At 50.1% G+C, this 24,523-nt stretch overlaps 10 protein-coding genes across 10 annotated transcripts; 4 read left to right on the top strand and 6 right to left on the bottom strand.

The window, feature by feature from the left end:
• Nucleotides 1-814: 814 nt before the first annotated feature.
• Nucleotides 815-1,965, bottom strand: alkB (oxidoreductase, 2OG-Fe(II) oxygenase family; the record flags this gene model as incomplete). Its single annotated transcript, XM_040956428.2, has 2 exons — nucleotides 815-1,599; nucleotides 1,671-1,965. 2 exons carry the CDS (start codon nucleotides 1,963-1,965, stop codon nucleotides 815-817), a joined length of 1,080 nt encoding a protein of 359 aa, XP_040813165.2.
• Nucleotides 1,966-1,988: 23 nt separating this feature from the next.
• Nucleotides 1,989-3,682, top strand: nimX (cyclin-dependent serine/threonine-protein kinase CDC28). Its single transcript, XM_040956362.2, has 5 exons — nucleotides 1,989-2,192; nucleotides 2,315-2,377; nucleotides 2,439-2,947; nucleotides 3,008-3,171; nucleotides 3,223-3,682. Exons 2-5 carry the CDS (start codon nucleotides 2,329-2,331, stop codon nucleotides 3,479-3,481), a joined length of 981 nt encoding a protein of 326 aa, XP_040813190.2. The 5' UTR covers nucleotides 1,989-2,192; nucleotides 2,315-2,328; the 3' UTR covers nucleotides 3,482-3,682.
• Nucleotides 3,683-4,376: 694 nt separating this feature from the next.
• N7455_009768 (uncharacterized protein) lies at nucleotides 4,377-7,102 on the top strand (the record flags this gene model as incomplete). The annotated part of the gene is made up of 6 exons (XM_040956436.2): nucleotides 4,377-4,808; nucleotides 4,869-5,055; nucleotides 5,113-5,638; nucleotides 5,690-5,795; nucleotides 5,845-6,036; nucleotides 6,089-7,102. The coding sequence occupies 6 exons, from the start codon at nucleotides 4,377-4,379 to the stop codon at nucleotides 7,100-7,102; spliced, it is 2,457 nt and encodes an 818-aa protein (XP_040813148.2).
• Nucleotides 7,103-7,495: 393 nt separating this feature from the next.
• N7455_009769 (uncharacterized protein) lies at nucleotides 7,496-9,117 on the top strand (the record flags this gene model as incomplete). Its single annotated transcript, XM_065606291.1, has 2 exons — nucleotides 7,496-7,671; nucleotides 7,728-9,117. 2 exons carry the CDS (start codon nucleotides 7,496-7,498, stop codon nucleotides 9,115-9,117), a joined length of 1,566 nt encoding a protein of 521 aa, XP_065460254.1.
• A 274-nt stretch (nucleotides 9,118-9,391) lies between these two features.
• N7455_009770 (transcription factor domain-containing protein) lies at nucleotides 9,392-12,617 on the bottom strand (the record flags this gene model as incomplete). Its single annotated transcript, XM_040956415.2, has 8 exons — nucleotides 9,392-10,301; nucleotides 10,357-10,512; nucleotides 10,561-10,785; nucleotides 10,834-10,966; nucleotides 11,026-11,234; nucleotides 11,287-12,279; nucleotides 12,377-12,459; nucleotides 12,531-12,617. The coding sequence occupies 8 exons, from the start codon at nucleotides 12,615-12,617 to the stop codon at nucleotides 9,392-9,394; spliced, it is 2,796 nt and encodes a 931-aa protein (XP_040813072.2).
• Nucleotides 12,618-12,992: 375 nt separating this feature from the next.
• N7455_009771 (lactoylglutathione lyase GLO1) lies at nucleotides 12,993-14,067 on the bottom strand (the record flags this gene model as incomplete). Its single annotated transcript, XM_040956427.2, has 3 exons — nucleotides 12,993-13,168; nucleotides 13,232-13,972; nucleotides 14,034-14,067. The coding sequence occupies 3 exons, from the start codon at nucleotides 14,065-14,067 to the stop codon at nucleotides 12,993-12,995; spliced, it is 951 nt and encodes a 316-aa protein (XP_040813180.1).
• A 1,271-nt stretch (nucleotides 14,068-15,338) lies between these two features.
• Nucleotides 15,339-16,498, top strand: N7455_009772 (uncharacterized protein; the record flags this gene model as incomplete). Its single annotated transcript, XM_040956487.2, has 2 exons — nucleotides 15,339-15,820; nucleotides 15,877-16,498. 2 exons carry the CDS (start codon nucleotides 15,339-15,341, stop codon nucleotides 16,496-16,498), a joined length of 1,104 nt encoding a protein of 367 aa, XP_040813077.2.
• Nucleotides 16,499-16,922: 424 nt separating this feature from the next.
• Nucleotides 16,923-18,612, bottom strand: N7455_009773 (PH domain protein; the record flags this gene model as incomplete). Its single annotated transcript, XM_040956361.2, has 3 exons — nucleotides 16,923-18,242; nucleotides 18,299-18,424; nucleotides 18,487-18,612. 3 exons carry the CDS (start codon nucleotides 18,610-18,612, stop codon nucleotides 16,923-16,925), a joined length of 1,572 nt encoding a protein of 523 aa, XP_040813183.2.
• Nucleotides 18,613-18,697: 85 nt separating this feature from the next.
• On the bottom strand, nucleotides 18,698-19,240 carry N7455_009774 (uncharacterized protein; the record flags this gene model as incomplete). The annotated part of the gene is made up of 3 exons (XM_065606292.1): nucleotides 18,698-18,815; nucleotides 18,873-19,002; nucleotides 19,216-19,240. The coding sequence occupies 3 exons, from the start codon at nucleotides 19,238-19,240 to the stop codon at nucleotides 18,698-18,700; spliced, it is 273 nt and encodes a 90-aa protein (XP_065460255.1).
• Nucleotides 19,241-20,011: 771 nt separating this feature from the next.
• On the bottom strand, nucleotides 20,012-22,073 carry N7455_009775 (arrestin family protein; the record flags this gene model as incomplete). The annotated part of the gene is made up of 5 exons (XM_040956424.2): nucleotides 20,012-20,896; nucleotides 20,953-21,378; nucleotides 21,437-21,755; nucleotides 21,815-21,958; nucleotides 22,012-22,073. 5 exons carry the CDS (start codon nucleotides 22,071-22,073, stop codon nucleotides 20,012-20,014), a joined length of 1,836 nt encoding a protein of 611 aa, XP_040813095.1.
• Between the last annotated feature and the right edge of the window lie 2,450 nt (nucleotides 22,074-24,523).

The raw sequence follows: 24,523 nt of genomic DNA on the forward strand, positions 1-24,523 counted from the left end.
GACTATCAGAGCTCAGCAGGGGACTATCAGACTTTGGCGGATATCGCCCGTGGACTCTTGGCAATGATAACTATTTGAATGTCATAAATCAGCGTTATCACATTCTAAGCCGATTAACCTCTAATCGAGATTCCAGGCTCTTCCTTTCATAATTCAAAGGATATATAAATCATATGTTACTTGGACATGGGAGGCCTGAACCATATTTGAAAGAATCAAGTCAACATTTCCAATTATGGATGAAATATAATCGAAAGAACAAAGGACCAATAATACATTGATACGCTAGTTTCCTTGAATGAACTGAATTCCAGCCGTTCACCGAGGACAGAAACTATGCCTACTGGACGCCATCCCATGAGGTATTCGGGTAGACAAGGAGAACAATTCCACATCTCTCAGGCTCAGTCTATGGGAATTTTGTGGGATCAGCGCCCTCAATATTGTTACTCATAATGAATAATGTAATTAGCCCTAACCGTAACCCATGGACCAGTGAGGCTCACCTAGCAGGACCAACGACCGTAGGTGATGCCCCCCTGGAATTTCATGGCGTAGTTTGGGCTAGTTTGATAATTAGAAAGCGTGCGGGTGTAATTCGCAAAACCACTGCCACCTGCGGCTAGTGGCGAGTTATTGAGAGTAGCTTTGATGTAGGGCTCTGGTGAAACCATGGGAACTTTTCGACATTGGACTGCGAAATTTGACCGCTCATTGGAACGTTTCTGTGCTTGAGTAGGCCGGAATGGGATTTTGTCCACGTTTGGACCAAGGAAAGAATCCGAGGAGATTACTGACATACAGACTTCCCATGTTAAACTTGATCTACTCTCTCTTCGGAAGCTTGAGTGGTTGTCATTTGTCGAACGTTCAGGTTGACCCGTTTGCTGGACATCCAACCCTTCCACATCTCGTATGGACCAGGCGGCATTCCCGGGGCGGACTCTCCAGACGATGGCCAGTCGGCCAGCCATTTCGGGCATGTCGAGGGCAGGATCTTCGGGACTCCGTGCCAGGCGAACCGCGATTTGCCGTTCATGTAGACAGTATCGCCCGAGCGAAGCCGAATGATCTCGCAACCATTCCCGTCATCGTGACTAGCCAAGAATAATCCATCACATCCAAAACTCACGCTTATCAAGCCTACGTCACACTCCTCACTCACATCCCGGTGCACGCTCAGTGTATCTCCGGCGGAATAGAGGTTCAAAATAGCAGCCTGGGCCGAGGTTGCTGGGAAAGCTGCGCGTAGCACCTTTGCAATATCTGGCGGAAACTCCGGTGGGGTTCCAGATGGGTATACTTTGGCAGTCCAGTCATACTGTCCACCTAATGTCACCCAGCGGAGCTTTTTCTCCAAGAGATTTTGAACCGTCAAAGGCCTGTGCACCTGAGGATCTTTGGGCTGGAACTCGCGAGTGGGATCATCTGCGAAGAATGACTTGGGCATGTGAGTTTCTGATTCTTCGGGGTACGTCACGTCGTAGTGCAGGTGGAGGTTTGTCTGATGCTCGGGGTTGGGTAAGTCTCGGTGGAATAGGCGGGAGAGCAGTTCGATCTGGACGGTAGGAGGGAATAAGGCGGGAATCATCAGGAGACCTGTCAGGAGGGTCAGGCATAGCTCTTTGTCCTGCTGGGTCAGTTCCAAATTGAGGCGATACGATGCTAACCGGAAATCGATTTGTGAGCGAATACTGGAATATTCTCAGTCAGAGGAGCATGCTCTTCTGTTGCAGCATGGCTTCCACGAATAAAATCATCAAATGCTAATCGTAGATCCTGACTGGACATATACTGCGTGATTGTCACTCCATCGGGCAATTGGTCGGGATCGATCCGTTGTAGGTCGAGGATTCCCGGGTCATTGTCAACTTCGGACAAGGCGATCTTAGAATATTTCTTGTAGCAAAGCCTCACTGGATCAGGAGGGCGATCATAAGCACTAAAACCTTTAATTTGGGCCATTGCGAAGAGATGAAGTCAGAGAGAAAGTTGCCCTGGTGAAAGGAAAGGTACGCGCTTCACCGCCCTATGATGGGCGCGGGGGTTGTTTGTTTTGTGTCTTTCTCTCCCCACCATTGAAATACTGTCTTTCGTCAATCTCTCTTCAACAAATTACTTTTTTTCGATATTCAGGTGGAATTTGGAGAGCGAGCTGCTCCAGCTGTTCTCAGAGATCAACATCCTCGGATGTAAGTAGCGGCTATCTGCTCTCCTTGCTTCCCCTACAAATTCTTCTTGGCAACAGCCCTCCAATTTGTGTCAAATCTTCATTCTGGCTTTTCTGTTTTGAAATTGCTAAGCTGATTAACAGCAGAATAGGATCGAATGTCGGCCACCATGGATAACTACCAGAAAATTGAGAAAATCGGCGAAGGTATGTTCTCTCGACGCGATTGTTGTACCCAGAGCCCAACTCACGCGTCGATGCTCTGTAGGCACTTACGGTGTGGTCTACAAGGCCCGTGAACTCAATCACCCCAACCGTATCGTTGCCTTGAAGAAGATTCGCCTCGAAGCCGAAGATGAGGGCGTCCCCAGCACTGCAATTCGCGAGATCTCCCTCCTCAAGGAGATGCAGGACCCCAACATTGTTCAGCTACTGAACATTGTTCACGCCGATGGCCACAAGCTCTACCTCGTCTTCGAATTCCTCGATCTCGATCTTAAGAAATACATGGAGGCTCTGCCTGTCAGTGACGGTGGGCGAGGCAAGCCTTTGCCCGATGGGTTCAAGGCGGGTGCAACCCTGGGCCTGGGTGATGCCATGGTCAAAAAATTCATGGCCCAGCTTGTTGAGGGAATCCGATACTGCCACAGCCACCGAATTTTGCACCGTGACTTGAAGCCTCAGAATTTGTTGATTGACCGTGAAGGCAACTTGAAATTGGCCGATTTCGGTCTTGCCAGAGCGTTCGGTGTTCCTCTTCGCACCTACACTCACGAGGTACGCATTGAGCATCCAATTCCATTGGTGGAATTCGTCCTTTACTAACATAATTTACAGGTTGTCACATTGTGGTACCGTTCTCCAGAGATTCTGCTGGGTGGACGTCAGTACTCCACTGGTGTTGATATGTGGTCCGTGGGTGCCATTTTCGCAGAGATGTGTACACGCAAGCCTCTCTTCCCCGGCGACTCTGAAATTGACGAGATCTTCAAAATATTCCGGTAAGGGTGGTTCTCTTATGTTCTATATTCAACCTTATTAACGAATTGCAGCATCCTTGGTACACCTGGTGAAGACATCTGGCCCGGCGTGACCTCGTTCCCCGATTATAAAGCCACTTTCCCCAAGTGGAAGCGCCCTGATGTTGAGATCGTTCCTGGGCTGGAGGAGGCTGGATGTCAGCTCTTGGAGTCTCTGCTCGAGTTTGACCCTGCACACCGACTATCGGCTAAGCAGGCCTGTCTCCACCCGTACTTCCGCAACGGCACCGCATACTACTCCGGACGTGGTCCAAGTAACGGCTTCCACTAGTGTAACGACTCCACACCGTTTATGTGTAGTCTTATTCACCCCGAGGAATGGTTTCGGGACATGTTTTCTTTCTCCTCTTTCGGCGTTCAATGGGGAGTGATATGGAGGGCGGGCTTACTGGATACGAAAGTGCTTTAGTCTTGAATAACAGGCGTACATACCCTTTCTACCCTGTAATCAGATATGACAAATGACGTTACGGTACCATTGTATTCGGCTTTTTTTCAGCCTCAGGTTAATATAGACCATAAGCTAGGTGCAGCCCTGGAGGTCAACCGTCATCGGGGCCCCCATGTCAGCTGAACTTCGCCCCACAGAATTTTGGAATGAAACAAGCTAAGCATCTTATCCAAATTTAGTCTCTTCATTCCTTGCTTTCTCACTGCTTTCTGACTTCTCTATTTGCTCGAGACCGAGTCTGATCCAGTCTAAATATGACTCGGAATGCATGCTTATTCGTTTTGCGCCCATTACAGGAGGGGGCTGAGACGCGAGAGTGGGGGCCAAAAGCACCCTTTGTTGTCAGATTCGCTCGTTCGCCCGCTAGTCCAATGCACCTGCAGCCTTACGACGAACGCTTTTATGGAGAGTAGGCCCAAGCCCAACGAATCAATACGAGGCAATGAAGGCTGAGGCTATGTTCTCGGCTCGGAGTGTCCGTGTGAGGGGAAAATTGGGGAATGTCTTCTTCCCAAACTCTTATATAGAAGAGCAACCCTGTCTCGTTTCTATTTTCATCAGTGATCGTCGCCATTTTGGGGGTGATTAGTGTGATATAAGAGAAATAGCCGCCCAAAGATCCCCACCGCTGTGCTTCCTCCTTGAAGGGGAAAAAAAAAGAAACCAAAAACCATCCCAACCAAGCAAAGAGAATCAACCCAAAGACCCCCAAACTATGGAGTTCGACGATGAGATGGGCTATGCCGTAGCAGGTCCTGGCTCCTCGCGCTCAAACAGCCGACCGCCCCGCGCACGCTGTCAAGCTCCCCAGGAATCTGTCAAGCAGTTCTGGGAACAATTCAACACCAAGTACCCGGGCAAAGTATACACGGTGCTGCCGGACAATCCGTATGCACGGACGCGGGCCAAGCATGTACCCAGCGGCCGTATCCAGGGCCACGAGGCCGTCAAATCGTACGAGCAGGCGTACCAGGAATGTGAAAAGTCCGTCGAACGTATTGTCAAGGAATGCGAGCGTGTGAATCAGAAATACTCGGACCCGCACTTCGATATAGAGCTAGACTTGAAGTCTGGTCGGAGACACTATCTCGATGGATTGGATAAGGAGAATGTGGAGTTCAGACCCCAGGGAGTGAAGAGAGTGACTGTTAGTTCGAAAATGATATTCCATGGAGTGGATTGCAGGTCGCTAATGATTTTCATGTAGGAAATCTTTGAGAATCCGCAATTCTTTGTTAACGGGCCTACCGCGTCAGATGTGCGACAGGGATATGATGGGGATTGCTGGCTCATGGCTGCGCTTTGTACTATGGGCAACAAGGAGGAGCTGATCAAGAATATTTGCGTTGCTCGCAATGAAGAAGTTGGGATTTATGGTTTTGTTTTCCATCGAGGTAAGCCTGTGCTCAGAGTCCGATCTGACATGGAATCATGCTAACTTCAATGATCAGACGGCGAGTGGCAGCAGTGCATTGTAGATGACAAGCTTTATCTCCGCGCTGCTGACTACGATGAGTCTGTCATCGAGCGACCCATCTGGGACGACATCAATCGGACTGATGCGGAGGAAGAGTATCGACGAGTCTACCAGACAGGCTCGCGAGCCCTATACTTCGCACAGTGCGTCGACGACAACGAGACTTGGCTACCTCTTCTAGAGAAAGCCTTCGCAAAGGCCCATGGAGACTATTCCGCGATCGAGGGTGGTTTCGTTGGCGAAGCTATCGAGGATCTCACGGGAGGCGTCACGTCTGAGGTGTTATCCAGCAATATCCTGAACAAGGACCGCTTCTGGACCGAGGAAATCATGAAGGTCAACAAGGAATTCCTTTTTGGTTGCGGGACTGGCCTCTTTGCAAACTGGTTAGATCCCAAGTACCAGGGTCCGCCAAGGGATCGAAAGGGTATCGCGGAGGGTCACTCCTATTCCATCATGGATGCCCGAGAGGTTGAAGGGCACCGACTACTGCGACTGAGGTAGGTGCATGAATGCGCTAGTGAAACGAACGAAAAGCTCACAGCATCTAGGAACCCATGGGGTCGCAAAGAGTGGTACGGTGCCTGGGGTGATGGATCCAAGGAATGGACGGCCGAGTGGATGGAAAAGCTTGGCCATAAATTTGGCAACGATGGTGTATGTATCTAACCATTCCTTTCCCGATAAATACGCTGACCTGGCCCAGCTCTTCTGGATCTCTTATAAAGACCTGCTCAAGAAATACCAGCACTTCGACCGGACTCGCCTTTTTGGACCTGAATGGACCATTACCCAACAATGGACCACCTTGAATGTCCCCTGGTCCGCTGATTATCACACCACTAAATTCATGATGGAGGTGAACACCAGTGGTCCGGTAGTCATTGTGTTATCCCAGGTTCGTTTGGCTCCATTCACTCCTGCTCCAGTACAGTGGCTGACAGACACAGCTTGATGCGCGTTATTTCAAAGGACTAGCCGGCGAGTACAGCTTTGTGCTCAAGTTTCGCTTGCAGAAAGCCGGAGAACAAGATTATCTCGTGCGCAGCCATAGCAGCCATTTCATGGGCCGATCTGTTAACGCCGAGATTGACCTTGACCCGGGTCGCTATCACGTCCTGATGAAAATCACAGCCTTCCGCCACGAAGACGTAGACTCCACCGAGGAGATTGTCCGCCAGGTTGCCTCGACAAGAAGAGAGAAACTAGTCCAAGTTGGCCTTTCGTACGACCTCGCGCATGCAAAGGGATTGGTGGGCGAAACAGACCAAGAAAAGGGGGAACAGGAGCGTTTCAAGGCAGCCGAGCGGAGAAAGCTTCGCGATGAGATTAAGAAAAGGATGCAGAAGGACTGGATCCGCCGCGAGAAGTCAGAAGCCCGACACCAGCGCACGGAAGCACGGCGGCGCGGGATCAGCACCCCGAGCGGCAGCTCCTATGATCCCAACCTCGAAGGCGATTCTGCCACCAGTCAAATTCTGGCAGATAAACCGGTAGAGGATTCTCCTGTTGACGCTGGAAGCATCTCAAGCGAGAGGAGTGAGCGTCGTGTGAACGGTTCCGTCCCGACCATCCACGTCAACGGTGGCCACGGCCAGGGCCTGCACGCAAGACACGCGAGCGGTGGATGGCGACGTAGAACCGACTCTTCCCGTCCCACTCTAGATACTCGTGTTGCTACAGAAGCTCTGGACCAAGGTGACCTTGACTTACTAGAAGGGTTCGAATTTGACAGCGATATCGATATGCCTCCTGACGAGACGGATGTGAAGAATCGCCCTCCATCGATGGGCCTTGATGAACCTCGTCTTGACCCGTGGAATGCTGTATGTGTGGTTGGCCTTCGTGTTTACTCCAAAGATCCGCAGTTGGTCTTGCAGGTTGTGCGTCCTGTGCCAGAGGATGATACCGAAGCTCCTCTGGACCGAGATGACCCTGCGGCGTCGGCGACTACATCTCAGTGAGATACGTGTTCATGGGGGAACTCTTGGAGCAGTCAGCTACGGATTCAGTGCATGCTCATAGTGCTTTTTTTGTTTTGTTTTGTTTTATTGAAATTGTAAAGCGAGAAAAATTGCTATTTCTGCATGATTAGCTAGCTTAGCCCTTGGTTTGATCGAAGAATGATGGGAGAGAATATAATGCTATAACACTCCAGACTGCAATTAACTTTATCACAATACGACATGGCATGTACTGTTCTATTCTTGATATCCCTTTCCAACAATGTCATTTTCACGGCGAGTCCGCACAGATGGCCATATTATTCAGGCATCAACTACTTTCGGATAGCAAGGCCAACAGCGCGATTCTTGACAAGTTTTTATCAAACGTCAAGGGCATGATCTGATAGTGCGATGCGAAGTATCATCTGCTCCTCCCGCGGCATAGCCCTTTTCCTGCATCGTAGTAGAGGAGCTACCCGCATTTCCGTCGCGTGTTTCCAAAGCTCGCGATACTCGACCGTCGCATCCGATTGCACAGATGAGACAATTTCTCTTCCTATCGGAAACAATGGGGCTATCTCTCTGAAGTAATATATCACTTTTTCTATGCGCCCTAGTTACTCAATGCTAACTTTATCCCCAGAATCACGTGGCCGAGCGCGTTGAGCCCGTCTGACCAGGGGCTATCTCCAGAAGGCCCAAATGTAATCCTCTACCTTCCGCCTGGACCTCTATTCCAAGGAAATGGCATGAGCGCATCTCAAAATCATGATAATTTTGAAGTTGATCACCAAAACATTGGCGATGCCAACACTTTGGCCTCTGCAGCAGGTTCACCCCAGCATGTCCTAGCATCTGCCGCATCTGCATTGGTAGTCACAGTCAACTACCGCCTCGGGGAGATACAAACACATATCCCCCCATCATCAGATAAAAGCTCTATTCCACAAGAGCCAATTGAAGCCCCAGACCAAACCCTGGGACCAAGCAACCCCCAACTCACCTCCTACAAATACCCAACCCCAGTGCACGATACACTGGCCGGATTCGACTGGATCAAAACCCACCTCCGACCATCCCAACTAGCTATATTCGGCACACACATCGGAGGTTCTTTAGCTCTAATGCTAGCTCTAACAGAAGCCCAATCCATCCAAGCCGTCGCCGCCGTAGACCCCGTGTGCGACTGGCCCGGTTTGGATGAGTACTGCACGCGCGAGAGCACTACCACAACAACCAAGACAAGAGCAGGTGACAATAACAATGATACCACTGCAAACTCAACGTCAAAAAACAAGCGCCAACCAAGAAAAAAGTCCCCAGCACCACCAGACCTACTCCCCCTCCTCCAAGCACGCTCGAAATTCTTCTCAACACCCGAGCGCTGCTTCGACTCCTTCGCTTCGCCAATTCTCTTCCTCCGCTCCGCGGGTCGGGACGTGCCGCGCAAATTCCCGCAGTATCTTACGGGGCCGGAATATCCCGTCCCTGTACTGAAGGAGAAGGCGCGGGGTACAACAGTCGAGCAATACGCTGTATCGGACGACTCGATCTGGGATCAAGATGTGTATCCGGATATGGATGTCGACGACGTCGATGGTATTGGTGCTACTGTTACCCGGCGCCGGAAGGCGCTTTCACGCTGGCCGCCGTATGGGTTGGATTATGGGCTTAGTGGGAATACGTTCTCTGGGCCTGGAGATGGGATTGGGCGGTTGGAGATGGCTTTACCTTGGGTCCGGGTGTATTCGAAAGAGGATGGTGCTGCCTTGGGTTCTGGTTCTCTCTCTTCGTCTGCGGTTGAGATGAAGAAGAAGACTAGGGAGGGTGGGAATGGGTCTACGGTTCTTGCTAGACAGGCTGATGAGATGGTCTCTGCTATGCGGAAGGCTTGCTTTTGGGGGCGGGAGAAGGGGGTTGGAGAGCGGAGGGTTACTTTGTCTCAGGTTCGGAGTACGGATAATAATGAGGGAGAGGAAGTGGGAGATTGGTTTAAGGATGTGTTTCAAATGACCGTGGAAGATATAGATTGAAATCTGTCCGTTGCAAGGAATATAAGATCCAGTCTACATGTGGGATTGGATATGTGAGGAATTCATAAAGGTCCTGATTTTGAGATGTGGAAATAATGGTACATTTATGTAAACGCCCTCCAATACCCGGAATGGTATGTATCATTTGATTATGGAATATTCACTCTATCGCTCCCAGGGAGCAGCGGGTGACAAACTTGACAGACTCGATGGGTTGAGTACTCTCTAAAATCTTGGAAGAGCAGACCAAAGAAGAATGTGACTAGTCGCGATTTCATGGTGGCATCGAGGTCCTAGTGTAGTTTTCTGATGGCCACCATCCATCAATGTCTGCGATATCTGAGAGCATGTTGGGGTCCTCCGGGAAGGGAGGAGAAGGAATCTGGCCCATGCCATTCAGCGCATTGCCATTTTGACTCCCGGACAAAAGATGCATGTCTGAGTTTGGAATCCAGTTCAGATCGCCTAGCTGGGAATCGGGAACTGGGACGGGGAAGGGGTCTTGTTCTTGATAAGAGCCCTGCTGGTGATATTGTTGATGAGGTATGGTGCTCTGAGAGAGGTGGGGGTATTGGTTGGTCGCCACAGGTGTTGACTGCATATTGGGAGGGACCCCAGAAACAGATAAACGGGATTTCTTCCGGGAGTCATTTATTCCCCGAGCATTGCGGGTATGCTGTATAGACGGCTTCTGCGAACCCAGCGACGCCAAGTTAGCACTGCTGTTTTGGCGTTTCGCGGCGGAGCCAGATCGGCGCATATTTGCTTGCCAGCGTCGCTGGAGGGTAACAAGGTAGTCGCGGGTGCGCTTGGCATTGTCGAATGATTGGCCCAGTTCATCGAGAGCACGGAAGCACAGATTGAGATATGCTACCATTTCCGTGCTACGGGAGAATGTCGGACTGTCACCCTGTTTGCCTGGGCTCACTGGGGAACTGGATACCGTTACGAAAAGAAGCATGAGTGCTGCGCTGAAGATTATCGCTACCACTTGGTTGTTCATGCGGCGGAAGGTGTAGTGCTTCTCGTAGAGATGGAGTAGTCGTGCGATGGCAGTGGCTGACTCCACGCACATGCGCCGCGCGTGGTGATACCCGGGGCCTTGACGAGGACTGCGGGGCTGAATGTAGCTTTTGGATAGCCATGGGCGGTGGAAGAAAATGATGATCTGGTGGTATTGCATGCTGCAAGAAACCGTTAGGTTGATTCTGCGCATATGTTGGATTGAAAGAAACTTACTGGAGCATCATCAAATGAGGCAAGATTGGTGAGGTATCGTCGTCCAAATCAATTTGAAGGGTAGAAGGAAGATTTGCTTTCCAGGCGAACAAATCTTCCGTCACTTGGTAAGTGATCCTTTGCAAATCATGCCGAGAGATGTCGGAACATCCATACCTAACGACATGTTAGCATTGTACTGAATAGCGTGCAAAATCCACATACAAAATGTGACCAACTGGGGAGATCATCTCCCATAGAACGACAAATTGCCTGCATATTAGCTCCATAGGATTCCTCAGACCGTTCTGAATTAGCGAATGGCCGGCTTGATGGCCGTATGGATGCCAGTTTTCTTCCTTTTCAGGACAAAGAGAAGAGCCAGGTTTTGGAACACCTATATCTCCAGCGTTCATGCGGAACGGGCGTCCCAAGTAGAAGCCCCAGAAACTAGTTACCGTTAGAGAAATTCGTAGTATAAAACGTGTAAAAACTCACTGGTCAGCAACATAGCTCCCCCAAAAGGTTGCACGACGGACATCAGCCTCGAGCTGGGTGATTTCGCCCTTGTTGACGTACGCCGTCATATTTAGGTGTAAACCAAGATCGAAAGCTAGCCGCATAGACATTCCTGCGGAGTAATTAGGCAATGAGCATTGATCATTTCCCATGTCCAAGATATATACTTACCGCTATACAGCCAACCTCGAGCATCGCGATTTGATGCGCCTTCATGGCAGCTCATAATGACAAGGGCCTGGACAGTAGCAACACAAGGAGAATCCAATTCAATTTCCAGAAGGGCTTTGGCACGATCTGCAAAGAATTCAGAGAGAGACTTGGGGAAAGTAATAAATGTGGGATGATAGCGTGCCTCAAAGGCACTCCCGATCGCACACCTGCAACAAGTCAGTAAACTCTTTTAGCATCGGAAAATAAGGGTGAACTCACATTGCATTAGTTAAAACCTCTGAGTAGAACGGAGTATCATCCAATTCATCGCGCCATTTAGTTCGTGCTGTCATGAACATCTCTTTGTCGACAATGTATGTACTGGGGTTTTGCCAGGTGAAATATAACTCTACAAGATGATCCTCCAGAGCTTGATCAACAGGTTGACCAACCCTAAGATGATTCAAAATATCCTGACCATCATGGCGCACAGTCCGCGCGTCTGGTCGCTGCCGCTGCTGTGTGGCAGACACGTCCACCAGATTGAGGTTGGACGTGGCACCGTAGAATCGCAGGTGGCCATCACCCGCAATTTTCAATGTGCCAATTCGGTGAGATAATTGCTCAATAACGTCATTTTCAGCTTCATCCTCTTCGCCGCTGTCCGATTCGTTTTCTCCGTCATGAACCAGTTGGCCTAGCAAAACCCCCGGCTGTTGGGCCATGTCCATGCCAAGCTGGTAGCTATCCGGGCTCAATTCCGTGTTGACGGGCATTCTGGGCATCGCAGCGGCTCTCGTTCCTCCGTTGAGATTAGCGTAAATCGTGTCCAGACTTTCAGCTGTTGGCAAAGTGAAGCCCCATTGAACAAAGTTTTGGTTGTCGGAAGCGCCTGGTACCATTCCAAAGGGATTCCAGCCTTCAGGCGACGGGGCCTTTCCACTAGACGCAGTATCTTGCCCTGGGGATGCACCAGAGGCAACCAAATTCGTGCTTGGGGTTGCTACCTTGGGATTTACAGCAGGCGGATCTTGAGGCGGGGATTTGATTGAGCCTCCCGAGGCCGTTGGCTCATCCAGTGGTGCCTTTTCATCGGTCCCTGCGGAGACTTGAGAGAATCCGCGTGGGATCTGGAGGGTATCTAAAACCCTGTTCATGCCAGCCTCATCCTCTGGGTTCATTGGCGGTGGCTCCAGCCCCTGCTCCTTGATGAAATGGCAAAGTTGGTCAATTCGAGCTGAGAACAACTCTGTTGATGCTCGAAGAGAAACTCTGGTTCATATTAGCCTTTGAACATTCAGCGATGCATGGCTATGAGGGCCTCTTCGTCACTTGGGCACTCCCAAATAACGAACAAGGTCTTACTCACTTGCGCTTATCGTCTCCATGTTGGTATTTGCATTCTTTCCCCTTACGTTGACAATTTTGACAGTTCGGAGTTGCTCCGTCACACTGGTAGCAAGTGGTACATTAGCTTATTTGAAGCCATTTAGGCATTTTGCCTCCAAATTCAGAGCACATACCCTGATTTTGCTCTCGCGACATGGCACACAGGCGGTGGTGACATGTTTACGGGGTGCCTTTTTTGTTTTCTCTGGATCGGGCGACATGGTTAAGAGGTCCACGACCAGGTCCTGGACGATTGTCCCAAGTGTTGAAGCTTGGGGTTGTGGCTTGAGTGGTGTGTGGCGATGAATCCCCGCAAATAAGAGGGCAGATCACCTTAATTCATCCCGCGTCAAAGGTCGAATTCTCGATATCGAAATTATCATCATCAAGCTATTACGCAAGTGAAAAAGTGAAGTTTATAAATTGCAAAGGGGAAGATCCCCAAGATCAAAAATGTTCTGGGGGCGGGGGAGGGTCTCCACCACTGTTGGCCTATGAAATGGTGGGGGGAATAATCAACACGGGGGGGTCAAGTGATGTGCTGCATTTTCAGACTCAAGACTCAAAAAAGTTATATATAGGTTTGTACAGTATTTCTACCAATCTCCAGTGCGCTTAATCCCCTCATTCTGCACCACCTCAATCCAATATCCATCGGGATCCAGAATAAATGCAATGTTGTGCATCCGCCCATCAGTCAGGCGCTTCTTAAAGTTCACCTTTAGAGACTCGAAGCGGTCGCACGCAGCGGGGAGGTCGTCAACAGAGATACCTAAACCCCCCAAATTAGTAGGAACTTTAGAAAACAATTAGAAGAAACCCAGTGATCACTTACAGATATGACCGAAACCTTGGGGCTCAGTATTGCCGTTGTGGTAGACAGGACCCTCTTGCTTCTCGGTACCATAGTTCCAGGTCAACTCTAGCAGACCTTCCCACTCCGCCGATCCACTGCCCTCCTTGATTTCTGGGTTGGACGCAGGGTAACCTAGGAAATAAAGGTTGAACTTGTTCTCTGGGTTCTCACTGGTGCGGACCAAAGTCATGCCCATGGTTTCCTGGTAGAACTTCAAGCTAGCTTCGGCATCCTTCACGCGCAGCATGGTGTGGTTCAGTCGGTAGCTACCCGGGTCGGTGGTGGTGCTGAGATCCTTATCGGCGCGACGAATAATCTCAACCCAGTATCCATCGGGATCCTTGGCGAAGGCGATGTGTCGCATACGGCCTTCAGACAATTTTTTCTGGAAGGGGTAGCCGGCATCTTCAATGCGCTTGCAGGCAGCTTCGATGTTGTCAACCGAGATAGCAATGTGACCGAAACCACGGTGCGGCTCTGTGTTTCCGTTCACCACGCTGTAGTTGGGGTCGTTCTCAGTGCCGTAGTTGTGAGTCAATTCCAGAACGGCATTGCGATCGGTCCAGTGACGGTCACCTTGGAGAGAGGCGGGGCCGTCATATGCCAGGAAGTAGTTGCAGAACTTCCATTCAGGCATGTCAATCTTGTTGACCAGGCTCAGACCGAGGAACTTGTAAAAATCCACCGATTTCTGCGGGTCTTTGACCCGGATCATCGTGTCTATAGTGTTCGCATTGTGTCAGTGATTGTGTCGAAGGATGTTGAAGTATAGTGCACGAACGGTTGAGCTTATAGGTGGAGGTATCGGAAGCCATGGTTGCTATGGATCCTGGTAACTTGTCAATAATCGGGCGACCAGTTGAATATGAATCGAACTTACTGATTGGTAGAAAGAGTCTTTGTTGGAGGACCCTGGCGGAAAGACGAGCGTACATTGAGGGAGGATGGAAGCCCTGGAGGGGCAAAGAGCTTTTTGTCAGCCGTTGGGGTGAGAGGGTGGGGCACATGACGCTATATCCAGTTTGTACGATATAGCTCTTAGAACTGACAGAATTGGAGAATTAGGACTATATTGTATAGAACTAAGATCAATTAGGTTCTATAATTAGTTATATCACTGATGATACGCTCTAGGTTATGTCTAGTATACGTGGTAATCTTGAAACTGAACTACAATGACCCCAAGTATATAAGACCCCCAGTTGATAATATAATAACTGGGTAATATAGGCAAGGATAATGTAGACTGGAATATCCAAAGGTAGAAATTGGCTGATTTCGAGCTAAATAATCATATTACACATAGGATACTATTAAGTACATAATGTATTCTCCTGCAGTAACTAGTTCAAATGTTATACCTCGGCGTTTCAAACGTCATGCGGGAACTCCATATCAACGGGACGATTATCTCCAATTCCTCCTCTTCTCTTCCCCTCCTCAACCTCCAAACACTCCCAACACCCTCGAATCTCCTGAGTTCTCCGATTTTCCTATTTTGCATAGACCAGGTTCGTGACAACCCTTGTTGCATGATCCTTCAAACTCTCTCCCCCGCTCCCGGTTGATCCCTTTCCTACCATTGGCCTCTATCCTCGTCCCGGCGTCGTGTCGCATCCCGTCTCCTCTCTTTAAATTTGGACTTCCTATTTTGGACTTTCTTATACTGCCGCGCTTAGCTCTCGCTTTTCCACATATCCTTCCCCTCTTCCTCTCCCAATCAAGTCTCTGCTCATGTGCACGCTTCGTCCTGTCGCCCGATCGGGGTGTTCCCATTGCGGAGCCGCCTTACACATCTCATGACACCTGCTGGTCGTACCGGGCCTCATAAAGCGCTGTTTTCCTGGCTTCTTCCTGTGTACCACCAGATGCGATTGGAATTGTCGTGGCTTTCAGTTTGGACCAGAGCAGCGCATTGAGTCAACGGTTCCGAACCGCTGCGTGTTCCCCTCATTCCCTGTCATCTACCTAGCCAAGCCCCTGTTGTGAGAATATTATATTCCCTCGTGCCCTTATTTCTCGATTTTCCTTTTGTGGGGAATAAGCAAACGCCACATCATAATCTCTGCCTGTCGAGTCCGTATCCATGGGGGTGAAAATGGCTGAACCCGAACCTCCTCCAGTTCCCGACTTCTCTGACTCGATATCCGATTGCTCCTCAACAACTATATCCATACCTAGCTCCCCGCCTCCAATCGAACCGACCTTCCTGCCTTACTGGGCCCGCTACGCGACAAAGTGTGCTCAGAACCTATTGGACTACTCCGACGAGCCAATCGAATACGATCACGACGACGAGGACTATCGCGACAACTGTTTCTTTTTCCCAGAAGACTGCTCGTGGACGCCACCAAAAGATTGCATTGTGGTGACAGATTGCATATCAGTACAGGAGAAACCCAAGATCCAGGTGGAGGAACACACGCCTTCGACAGGCCAGGAAAGCGACACCGACACAAACACCGACACGATGATTCCCGGTCTCCCAGATATCAAGATGCTAGACGCGGAGGCGCTAAGCGACCTCTTGGAAGATAACCTGTCCCCGCCAGAGATCACAACGATCATGTATGCCAACCGCATTTCCATCGCGAAAAACACCTAATGACCGCATCTCTTTACAGTGTCTTCGCAACAAATGGCGCCGTCTTCGCCCACGGCTCCTCCCTCTCCTCGCGCCAACTGCGCAACCTCAGCGCAACCTACGGCGCCGCCTACACATGCTACGCCAAGACAGCCTCAAGCGGGAATCTAACGGGCGTCAACCCAGCCAGCCACCCCTCATCCTACGTGACCGCCAAATCGATGTCTCTAGGCGACGTAGGCTCAATCGTCTTCGAACTCGACGACTCCGTCGCAGTGGTAACCCGAATCGCGGATAAAGTCCTCGTGGCCGCCGTCGGCCCATCCAGCCTAGACGCGCCGGAGCCAAACGGCGCTACCAACGCCGACTCTCTCGCTGATAACGGCATCCTTGATGCCAGTAATGGAACTTCCACACCCGAGGGCTCACAGGGTGATATCTCGCGCACGCTAGCTGCCGCGCCTGTTTCTTCGAACCCTCCTCACAACGGCCACGGGGACCCGCAATTTGAGATCGACCGCAGCGCCGATCTTGCGCGTCTGGCTAGCTTGAACCTCGCCGCCTCGCCGGCCGTTTTGCTTGCATTGGAATCTAAATGCGCCGCGCTGGGAAGATTCCTCGGGGAGAAACTGGATGATCTGGAAAGTCCTGAGGATTTCTGATATTGGAAATGAAAATGTATGCAGCGATGTATGCCGGGGTTACCCAGCTAGCCTACGACCTGTGTATCTCCAAGCATAGGCTATGATATGATTCGACGACACAACTCTACCTATTTTGTGTATTTGATAGTTCAAAGGATCTTCGATCCAGTTAGCGTTGATATCTGATTCTTGCATTTTGATTGTTGAAAAGAAATTCATTAAGACGTGTATATCCATTTAACCAAGGAATAGATAGGTATACTTCACTCTCCTAATGGATGAATGAAACGCTACACCCCAATCAACGGATGAAATGCACATTGCGTTATTCAACATTGCATTGAAGTATGTGAGTGGGTAATGCAAGTCCAAAAAAAAACCACAAAAAGCTTAAAAATATATATGCCTAAACAAGCACGAGGGAAAAAATCACCCCATCATCTCACGACTTGTCTACAGCGGAACCACCGGGTGAGGTGTGGAAGTGACTAGCCGTGCTAGCCGTACGACTAATTCCCACAGTCGGGGTAGTAGCAGCAGGACTAGCCGCAACAGGGGATGCAGCCACAGGGGCAGCAGCAGTAGCCTGAGAAGCCTGGGTCTTCTCCATCTCCTTCTCGGCGTAGGTGGGCGGCTGAGCCTGGCCGGATACGCTGCGGGAGGGACTCGCGGAGCCAGCAGGCGAGATAGCGGCGGACGAGGTGGCGGTGGGGGAAGCGAGGGTCGTCGCAGCAGCAGCCAGTGCGGGGCCGCGGGTAGCTTCCTTGATAACGGACCACCATTTCTCCGCGTCATTGGGGGTGTGGGCCTTGAAGCTGAGTTCGGTGTTTGTGTGGAATGCGTTACCGATTTTGCCGCTGGAGACGTCCTTGCCCTTTACGTTGAACTTCACGCCGTCGATGGCGCCCACGACGCAGTCGGGTAGGTACAGTGAGAGTTCTGGGGCGGGGTCGCGACGGAAGTCGTCGTTGTCCTTGAACTCGTGTAGATAGCGTGCAGGTGTAACGACGTAGTAGCCAGTGGAGTAGCCCTTGATCATGGCACGCGAGCGACGCTCCAGAGATCCCTCGATGAGTGGTTGTGTGGAGCGGTGGTCCATGTTCGGGAAGGTGATGCTGGAGAAGGAGCGTGGGGGCGAGTCTGGGTTTACCAGGGTTGCGTCGTTGCGCACGCAGAAGTTGATCCATTCGAAGTCTGGTGGGATGCGCTGGGCGGTGCCGAGGATGTCGGCGTACATAGCGCGCTGGCGCTCGAGTTGGCCGCCCATGTGCTGGTGGAATTGCTCCATGGTGCCTTGGATGGTCTGCAGGACGTGTGCTTCGAACTGCTGGAAGGAGTTCTGCACGGCGAGGATATCCTGGCGGTGGTTGTTCTCCTCGTTTACTTGGTTGTTTAGACGGTGGTTGATACCGCGCTTGAGGAGGTAGGGATCGTGGTGTTGCTCGATCTTGCCGGAGGCGGCGGCGTCGTAGGTAGCGGAGTTCTGGCCGAGGAGCTCAATGTGCTTCTGGGTTAGGCCGCGGGCCTTTTCGACGGCTTTGGCGCCCTTGGTGGCTCCGGTGCTCAGCTCCTTGGATTTGTTCTTGATCTCTTTGTGGAGACGCTCGAGGGTGGGGAGAACGGCGTTCTTTAGGTTCTTTTCGCCATCCATGTACATGGTCACCATGCCCTGGGTGTTGTTGCGGAGGTTTTCGAACAGACCAGCCACGCCGCCTTCGCTAGAGCTGAAGTGGTGGCCCTCCTTGAGGGGTTCGTTCACGGCCTATTTCCATTCCTTGTCAGTTCCGGTTACCCCTACCCATCGGAATAAACACCGACCTTCAAGATCTTCTCATAATCCTTGGACTGCGACTTTTGCACTTTGGCGGTAACAGAGAAATAATCCTCCAGATATCCGCACATATGCTTCCAGGCCCGGAGGCGCTCAAGCAGGAGATTGGTAGTCTGTAAACAAATACACCGTCAGCTCAGGGTACTCGTTTTTCTTCGATATCACGGATACAGACCTCACTACTATCGGTGTCGGGGATAGCCTCATCGTCACTCATGGAAGTACGACGAGTGAAGGCGCTGCTCACGGTACCAGACCGCTGAGGTAGCTTCACATCCGCGGGGCTCACTGGAGTGGACATGGTAGCGGAGAAAGGGCGGGGTAAGGTAGATCGGTGAGTCCGTGATCCAATTCAAGGTGTCAACAATGAACAATCGAAGGCGAAATTATATTATCCTCGCCAAAACCAGGGCCGAAGAGTGGTGGTGTGGCTTAAAATGGATAATTTGGGGGGATGTTAGCATCGGTGGCTGCGTTAAGACCGATGCCGATGGTGGGGGAGCGCTAGTCTATGGCCGGACTAGTTAGCGGAGATCCATAATTGAGAACGAGCAGATTTACCAGAGGTATTCGACTAGCAGTTTGCACGATGTGGGATATTCCAAGTTATCTTTAGGTGGAGAAAGATCGAGGCGAGAATGTGTTCTTAACCGATCGACAGACAATGAGGTCACTGTGCCCCTCGTTCTCGCTCATCGGACCAAGCCACTTTGTAACCCCTGTTGGTCCTCGGTACATGCTGTGGCTTGACTATCTACCCAATATTCAGGTTATTTCCAACCTTATTATATCGAGTTGATCGAAAATGTAATAATATCTTGGCTCTATGGTATATACTCAAGGCTGTAAGTTACTACCATGGACAGGGTAACTATAGCCTTCAACTCTAACGAACCCTTCTTACTACTAGTAGTGTCCAGGTACAACATAGAATGTATAGATCAATGGTATTCGGAACCGGTAAAAGCCATGTGCCAATGGAACCTCCAATGTTGCATCTATCGAAAGCGAACAATACCATTGACACCGGAAGAAGTAGAGTCCTCCGAGGCCACTTGGGCCCGGACATCATCGATTACCTAATGAGATCGACAGCTAATTTCCTAATTGGGCCATGATATCATTGAAGATGTCAAATCTGTTTAGTATTGAAGAATTGAAGACTTTGATCTAACAAAAAAATAATTAAGTACATGCGTCAAAGGCTCGTATGCGTGACTCGTGCTGATGGGCATATGGTAATGTCATGCAGCTCGTTGATATCGGATCCCATTCGTGAGGTTAAAAAAAAAAGTAGGAAAATAAAAACACCCGCGACCATCTATGGAAATATCCCCCGTCTATGATTGAACGCCAGAGGGGAAAAATGATTGAGAAAAAGGGAAAGCGGCATAATGAGGTGGGAAGTTGCCGCTGGTGAACGGTAGAAAGATTCAGAACAATGCTGCGTGAGAAGTTCCAGATTGAGCGAGGCTGAGGCTCGAAAGGGGTAGTCAATGCTGGTGACCATGATCGTTCGTAGAAAGTGGAAATGGATATGAGGGATAGGGGATGAAAATGGAGAGAGAAAAAGGGTTGAAGAAGGGTTAAAGGATAGGGCGGTTCGCGGGGGTCTCAGTGTCCAGCACCGGTAGAGGAGAACTTTTGGTGAATATCGAAGGCGGAAGATCATGCGTGGATCTAAGGACCATGGCCACATCTCATGCTCTGGCGCGAGCTTGCACAAGTCTAAGTCTGCGTTCCTCATCATCAGCATTGGTGCCGTGAGAATTGAAGTAGCCGGAGCGGGTGGGCACCTCTAGGGGAGTCGCAGCCCCGCTTGCACGACCGCTGCGAATATAAGCCTGCTGAGGAGACTGCGGAACCGACAGTGTGGGAAGGCTGCTAGCGATCACGGCGTTGTAATCAGGGAGACCAGAGTCACGCGGACGCACGGCGCAGCGCACTGCAGTGGAATAACTGGGAACCCGGCTGAGAGTTTCCACCTCGTCGTACTGGGGGTGGAAGGGAGTTGCCATGCCCGAGGGAAGGACTTCAGGCTCCACTTCATCAGATGGTCGCCGGGAGAGTTCTGGGCTGCCATGGCTGTGTGAGTTTGATCCGGAAACCGCTCCGAAGTAGTCATTAGAAACACCCAATTGGCGATGAATGTTGTGTCCGTCCGTTGGGGATTGAGATCCGTGCAGCCCGTGCAGTCCCTCGCTCGGAGCGGATGTACCGGTATTGACGGGATGGTGGAGCGGACTTGCGTTCAGGTTGATGAGACGATGGTGCAGCGCCGAAGCCGAAATATCAGTGTTGGTCAGGGCGTTCATGGAGGCGAGGTTTTCTGACGAGATGTTGCGACTGAGAGGAGTGAATGGCGTGCCTGGACCACTGCCGGGACCTGGTGTGCGATAGCCGCTGGGATCCAGCTCGCTATACAGCTGATCGAAGGTGTGCTCGCCATAAAGGGGAGGGGCCTGATGCGCGAACTCATCGACGGCGATCCGGGTGGATTGAGGGGTTTGCCCGGTAAGGTTGTTGTTGTCGTCGATGGCAAGGTGTGGTGAGATGAAGATCGAAACTGGAAGCGTAGCACGGAGCTGCATTGAGATGTTAGCCAGAGAGAAGAATCGTTAGTGGTTCTACTATCACTCACCTCGCTGATGTGGCCGTCGGGGTTGTGCAGCTGAATACGGAACTTCAACTTGTGGCGGACTTTGATACCCTTAGTGTCCGTATCCTGCAGACAGCGGGTCAAAGTCTGGGGCATGTCGAGGACGCGCGTGCACTGGTATCCTTCCGCCGCTTCGTCGATGATCTCAATGTTGTCCTCGTCCAACTCATGCTCGTCGGTCAAGATCGTCCGTGTGATCTTGTATGTGTTGCGAATGGAATCGGGGTCTTCTGGATTGAGGGTAAGGTCGTGGGTTTCGATCAGCTGTGACGTAATTTGACCGATGCGAAGACCCTTGAGTAGGGGGATCAATTTGAAATCGACAGTGATGGCGGTTCCAAAGACGATGGCTTTCGTCGGAGTACTGATGGAGTATTCAATCTTGTTGGGCCAGATATTGTCCACGGACTGGGAGATTTGTGAGCAAAAAAACCCCATGAGGTCAGTTAAGCCGATAACCACTTACCATTGCATGTGATAGCTCCAGAGCGCTGGGATCCAGAGTGCGAATAATCCTGAGCGGCTTGCGCGCAGTAATGTCCTTGACGTACTTGCGCCCGATCTCGGCCTTGAAGCGGTACATCACCCACGTCTCGGCCAGACCTTCCACACTCTCGGGCATGGATCCCTCAAGGATCACATCGAAGGGGTACTCATAGTTGCCTGCGGGGAGGACCTCGGTTTTTCCTTTGCCTGGGTCGCGGAATGTCCAAGTTTTCTCGTAGAACACCCGTTCACGCCATGACTTACGGCCACCGGCGGATGCACTGGAGGGAAGGTGCCAGCTGTGTAAAGCGCTTGTTAGTGGTGTTTTTTTTTTGGATTTGGGAAATGCGACACATACCACACGCGGGACATGCCCGTAAGCTGAAGTCGGATGTGTTTAATGGTAAGCGGCTCGGACAAACAGAGGATCAGAGTGCCCCGCAGATGGGCACTGGCGGCCTCATGTTCGCCGCCACGAAACACGATATACTCATCATTCAACCTGGATGAAGTCAGATATGCAATTCGCATGTGCTGCAGATGTCCCGCACTCACCTAATGTCGAAGTACTTGGCGCTGCTGGCGCTCCCGCCGCCACTAAAGAAGCTGAGAGCCATGTTGGAATTTACCAGCAATGGAGAGATGTCAAAGGGAATAAAAATATGAAGAGGAAAGAGAAGAGTCAAGAATAAAATCCACAAAATGAAGTGTACCGGTATTTTTTCCTTTTTTTCTCTATCGCTGATCTACCGGAACATGGCCAGATACGCCAGGCTGGTCCGACTCATGGGTCCTCAGTGGAGTTCGTTGCCGTTTCCGGCGCTTTCTTTTTTTTTTCTTTTTTTTTTCTTTTTTTTTCTGTATTTCTGTATTTCTTATTATTCCTGGCTGGTGGCGAGATGTGAAATGACTAATCTCAAATAGAAATACTTGGCATATGAAGAGAAAAGGAATACTTTACAATATACCTGGGGGAATCAGTGGGATTTTAAAAGGATTTTTGAGAGATTTCTGAAGAACCTTAGAACCGTCTTAACCGGTTAATCACATCAAAATGAGTGCCTGTTCTTTTACGTCAGCGCTATCATATGAATGTCAGACCTCTAGTTAACTAGTTAGTACATAGTTATGTACTACGCCGTGTAGAGTACGGAGTATACGGAGTATACGGAGTACAACATACGCGTACTGTTAGATCACTATTGAATTTTGGTCTCTTTACCATCAAATGCAGGTCATTCTGTATGCAGAATAAAATTGGATTAATATAACATACATGAATAAAAACCTCTCAATTCACGAAGACCGAGGCCCATTTACCCTTTTTTTGGTCATCACGCCATGCAATGTTGCACATACCTCGGGATCGCCCTTCCCGCATGCTTTTTAAGATCCCTGAGAATGCACAACGTCAACGTACATATGCCTCTGCAGTTACACCACATGAAGTGATCTATTTCATACTTCAGAACTTGGTGTCAAATGAGACCCCACTTGGATGATAAACAGGAGATCTATGCTCCGTACTCCGTACCAAGCCTAGGTATACTCCATCAGTGTGCCTTCAACCAGTCGCGGCACATATAATGTTAGACACTTACCAGGACCTGCCAGGACCTACCAGGCTCTGGATCGCGCCACTCAAATAAAAAAGATGCCTTAGGTAGGGCTTGGACCCTCGGGCTATTTCAATCTTTTATCCAACTGCCGCCCGTTGACGCTAATGAGAAACTCCGATACTGCCTACTCTGTAGACACACTAACAAAAATGCAACTCTCAAATGGGACCATATCTTCCTGCAAGCGCCGTGCCTGAAAATCCCAGCCGTACATATTGATGCATGAGATCGCCTTTGACTTTAATTTGGCAAGCTTAGCCCATCTTAATCTCACCGGGAACATTCGGAAATATCCGTGATCTAACCGCCTACAGTAACCATAACCCAACACTTACATCACTCAAGTCCCTGATGAGCATTGCGGTAAGAGCGGGAACCACCTATGATAACCAGACCCCCCACCGAGCTGTCAATGCCCGTGGCGTCGTGATAGGTTCAAAGCGGGTCGGAGATATTGCGAGGCACTTCGCCTAACCTTGGGTGAAACCAAACAAAGATAAGGTCTCGGGCAAAAACAACACACAGACAGATTATGCCTTTTTTTTTTGCCTTATGTGGCCCACTTTTGCGGACTTGTTTCGGGTAATTTGTATACAGTGCAGTGAAGGTCAGCACTCGGCTTGCTCCAGATGATGGTAAATGCCGACCACGGGCCCAGTCGGGATGCCTCAAATGGAACTCGGGCATTTCCGCTTCACCGGATCGGAATCCCGAATGCGTGCCGATTCAGTAGGCTACCCGAGTGTCTGTGCAGTTAATCGCCTTGTCTTTTTTTTTATATACTGGGCTTCTCGGTGTGATATTTTAGGCTGAAACTTGATTTTGGATTTTTCTGATTTTTCTGATTTTTCTTTTTGACAGTGCGCCTGGGCAAGAATATCCATTCCTATGGTGACCCGCACTAGTCTAATCTTTTGATTTTAATCTAGTCAACATTGGGAGCTTACACTTGAGCTGCCTGTTTGGTTCGAGTCTAGAATCCGAAGAGTCTGAACCCTGCAGGGGAGCCACAATCACTATCACTCAATCACGACAGTCAAAATCTAGAAAGCACCAAAAGCACTAAAACAGACCAGGGTCAAAGCTATCTTGATACAAATTTTCAAGGATATTCGGCCCCACTCTGAGCAGATCATCGACGGTGAACTTTTGCAGACTCTCTCCATTATGAAATTCTCGGTGAGTTCCAGAACTTCATGTCCACCCGGATTGCATCATGCCGAAGAAAAGCCAATAATGTGGACACTTTCTTTGTTTACGCGGCAGTGTATCCATGTACTCCGTAGATAACGTACAATAATAGACAATAATAGACATTGTGTAATTATTGAAGACATGTCGTCATCGTGATTGACTCATCTTACCTTTTTAGTTATCAAACTATTAGCCATGTTACACCGCTAAATGCACTGTACAACATGCAGACTGCATATAAAACACGCTTGAAA

Source organism: Penicillium solitum (assembly GCF_028829755.1).
Source record: "Penicillium solitum strain IBT 25940 chromosome Unknown utg000008l_segment0_segment0, whole genome shotgun sequence".
Taxonomy (NCBI): domain Eukaryota; kingdom Fungi; phylum Ascomycota; class Eurotiomycetes; order Eurotiales; family Aspergillaceae; genus Penicillium; species Penicillium solitum.

Bases quoted from the DNA above. Each gene is read 5' to 3' on its own strand.
- nimX (XM_040956362.2), top strand. From the start codon at position 2,329: ATGTCGGCCACCATGGATAACTACCAGAAAATTGAGAAAATCGGCGAA. The intron at 2,378-2,438 runs GTATGTTCTCTC...GATGCTCTGTAG, and splicing joins AATTGAGAAAATCGGCGAAG to GCACTTACGGTGTGGTCTAC. The intron at 3,172-3,222 runs GTAAGGGTGGTT...AACGAATTGCAG, and splicing joins GAGATCTTCAAAATATTCCG to CATCCTTGGTACACCTGGTG.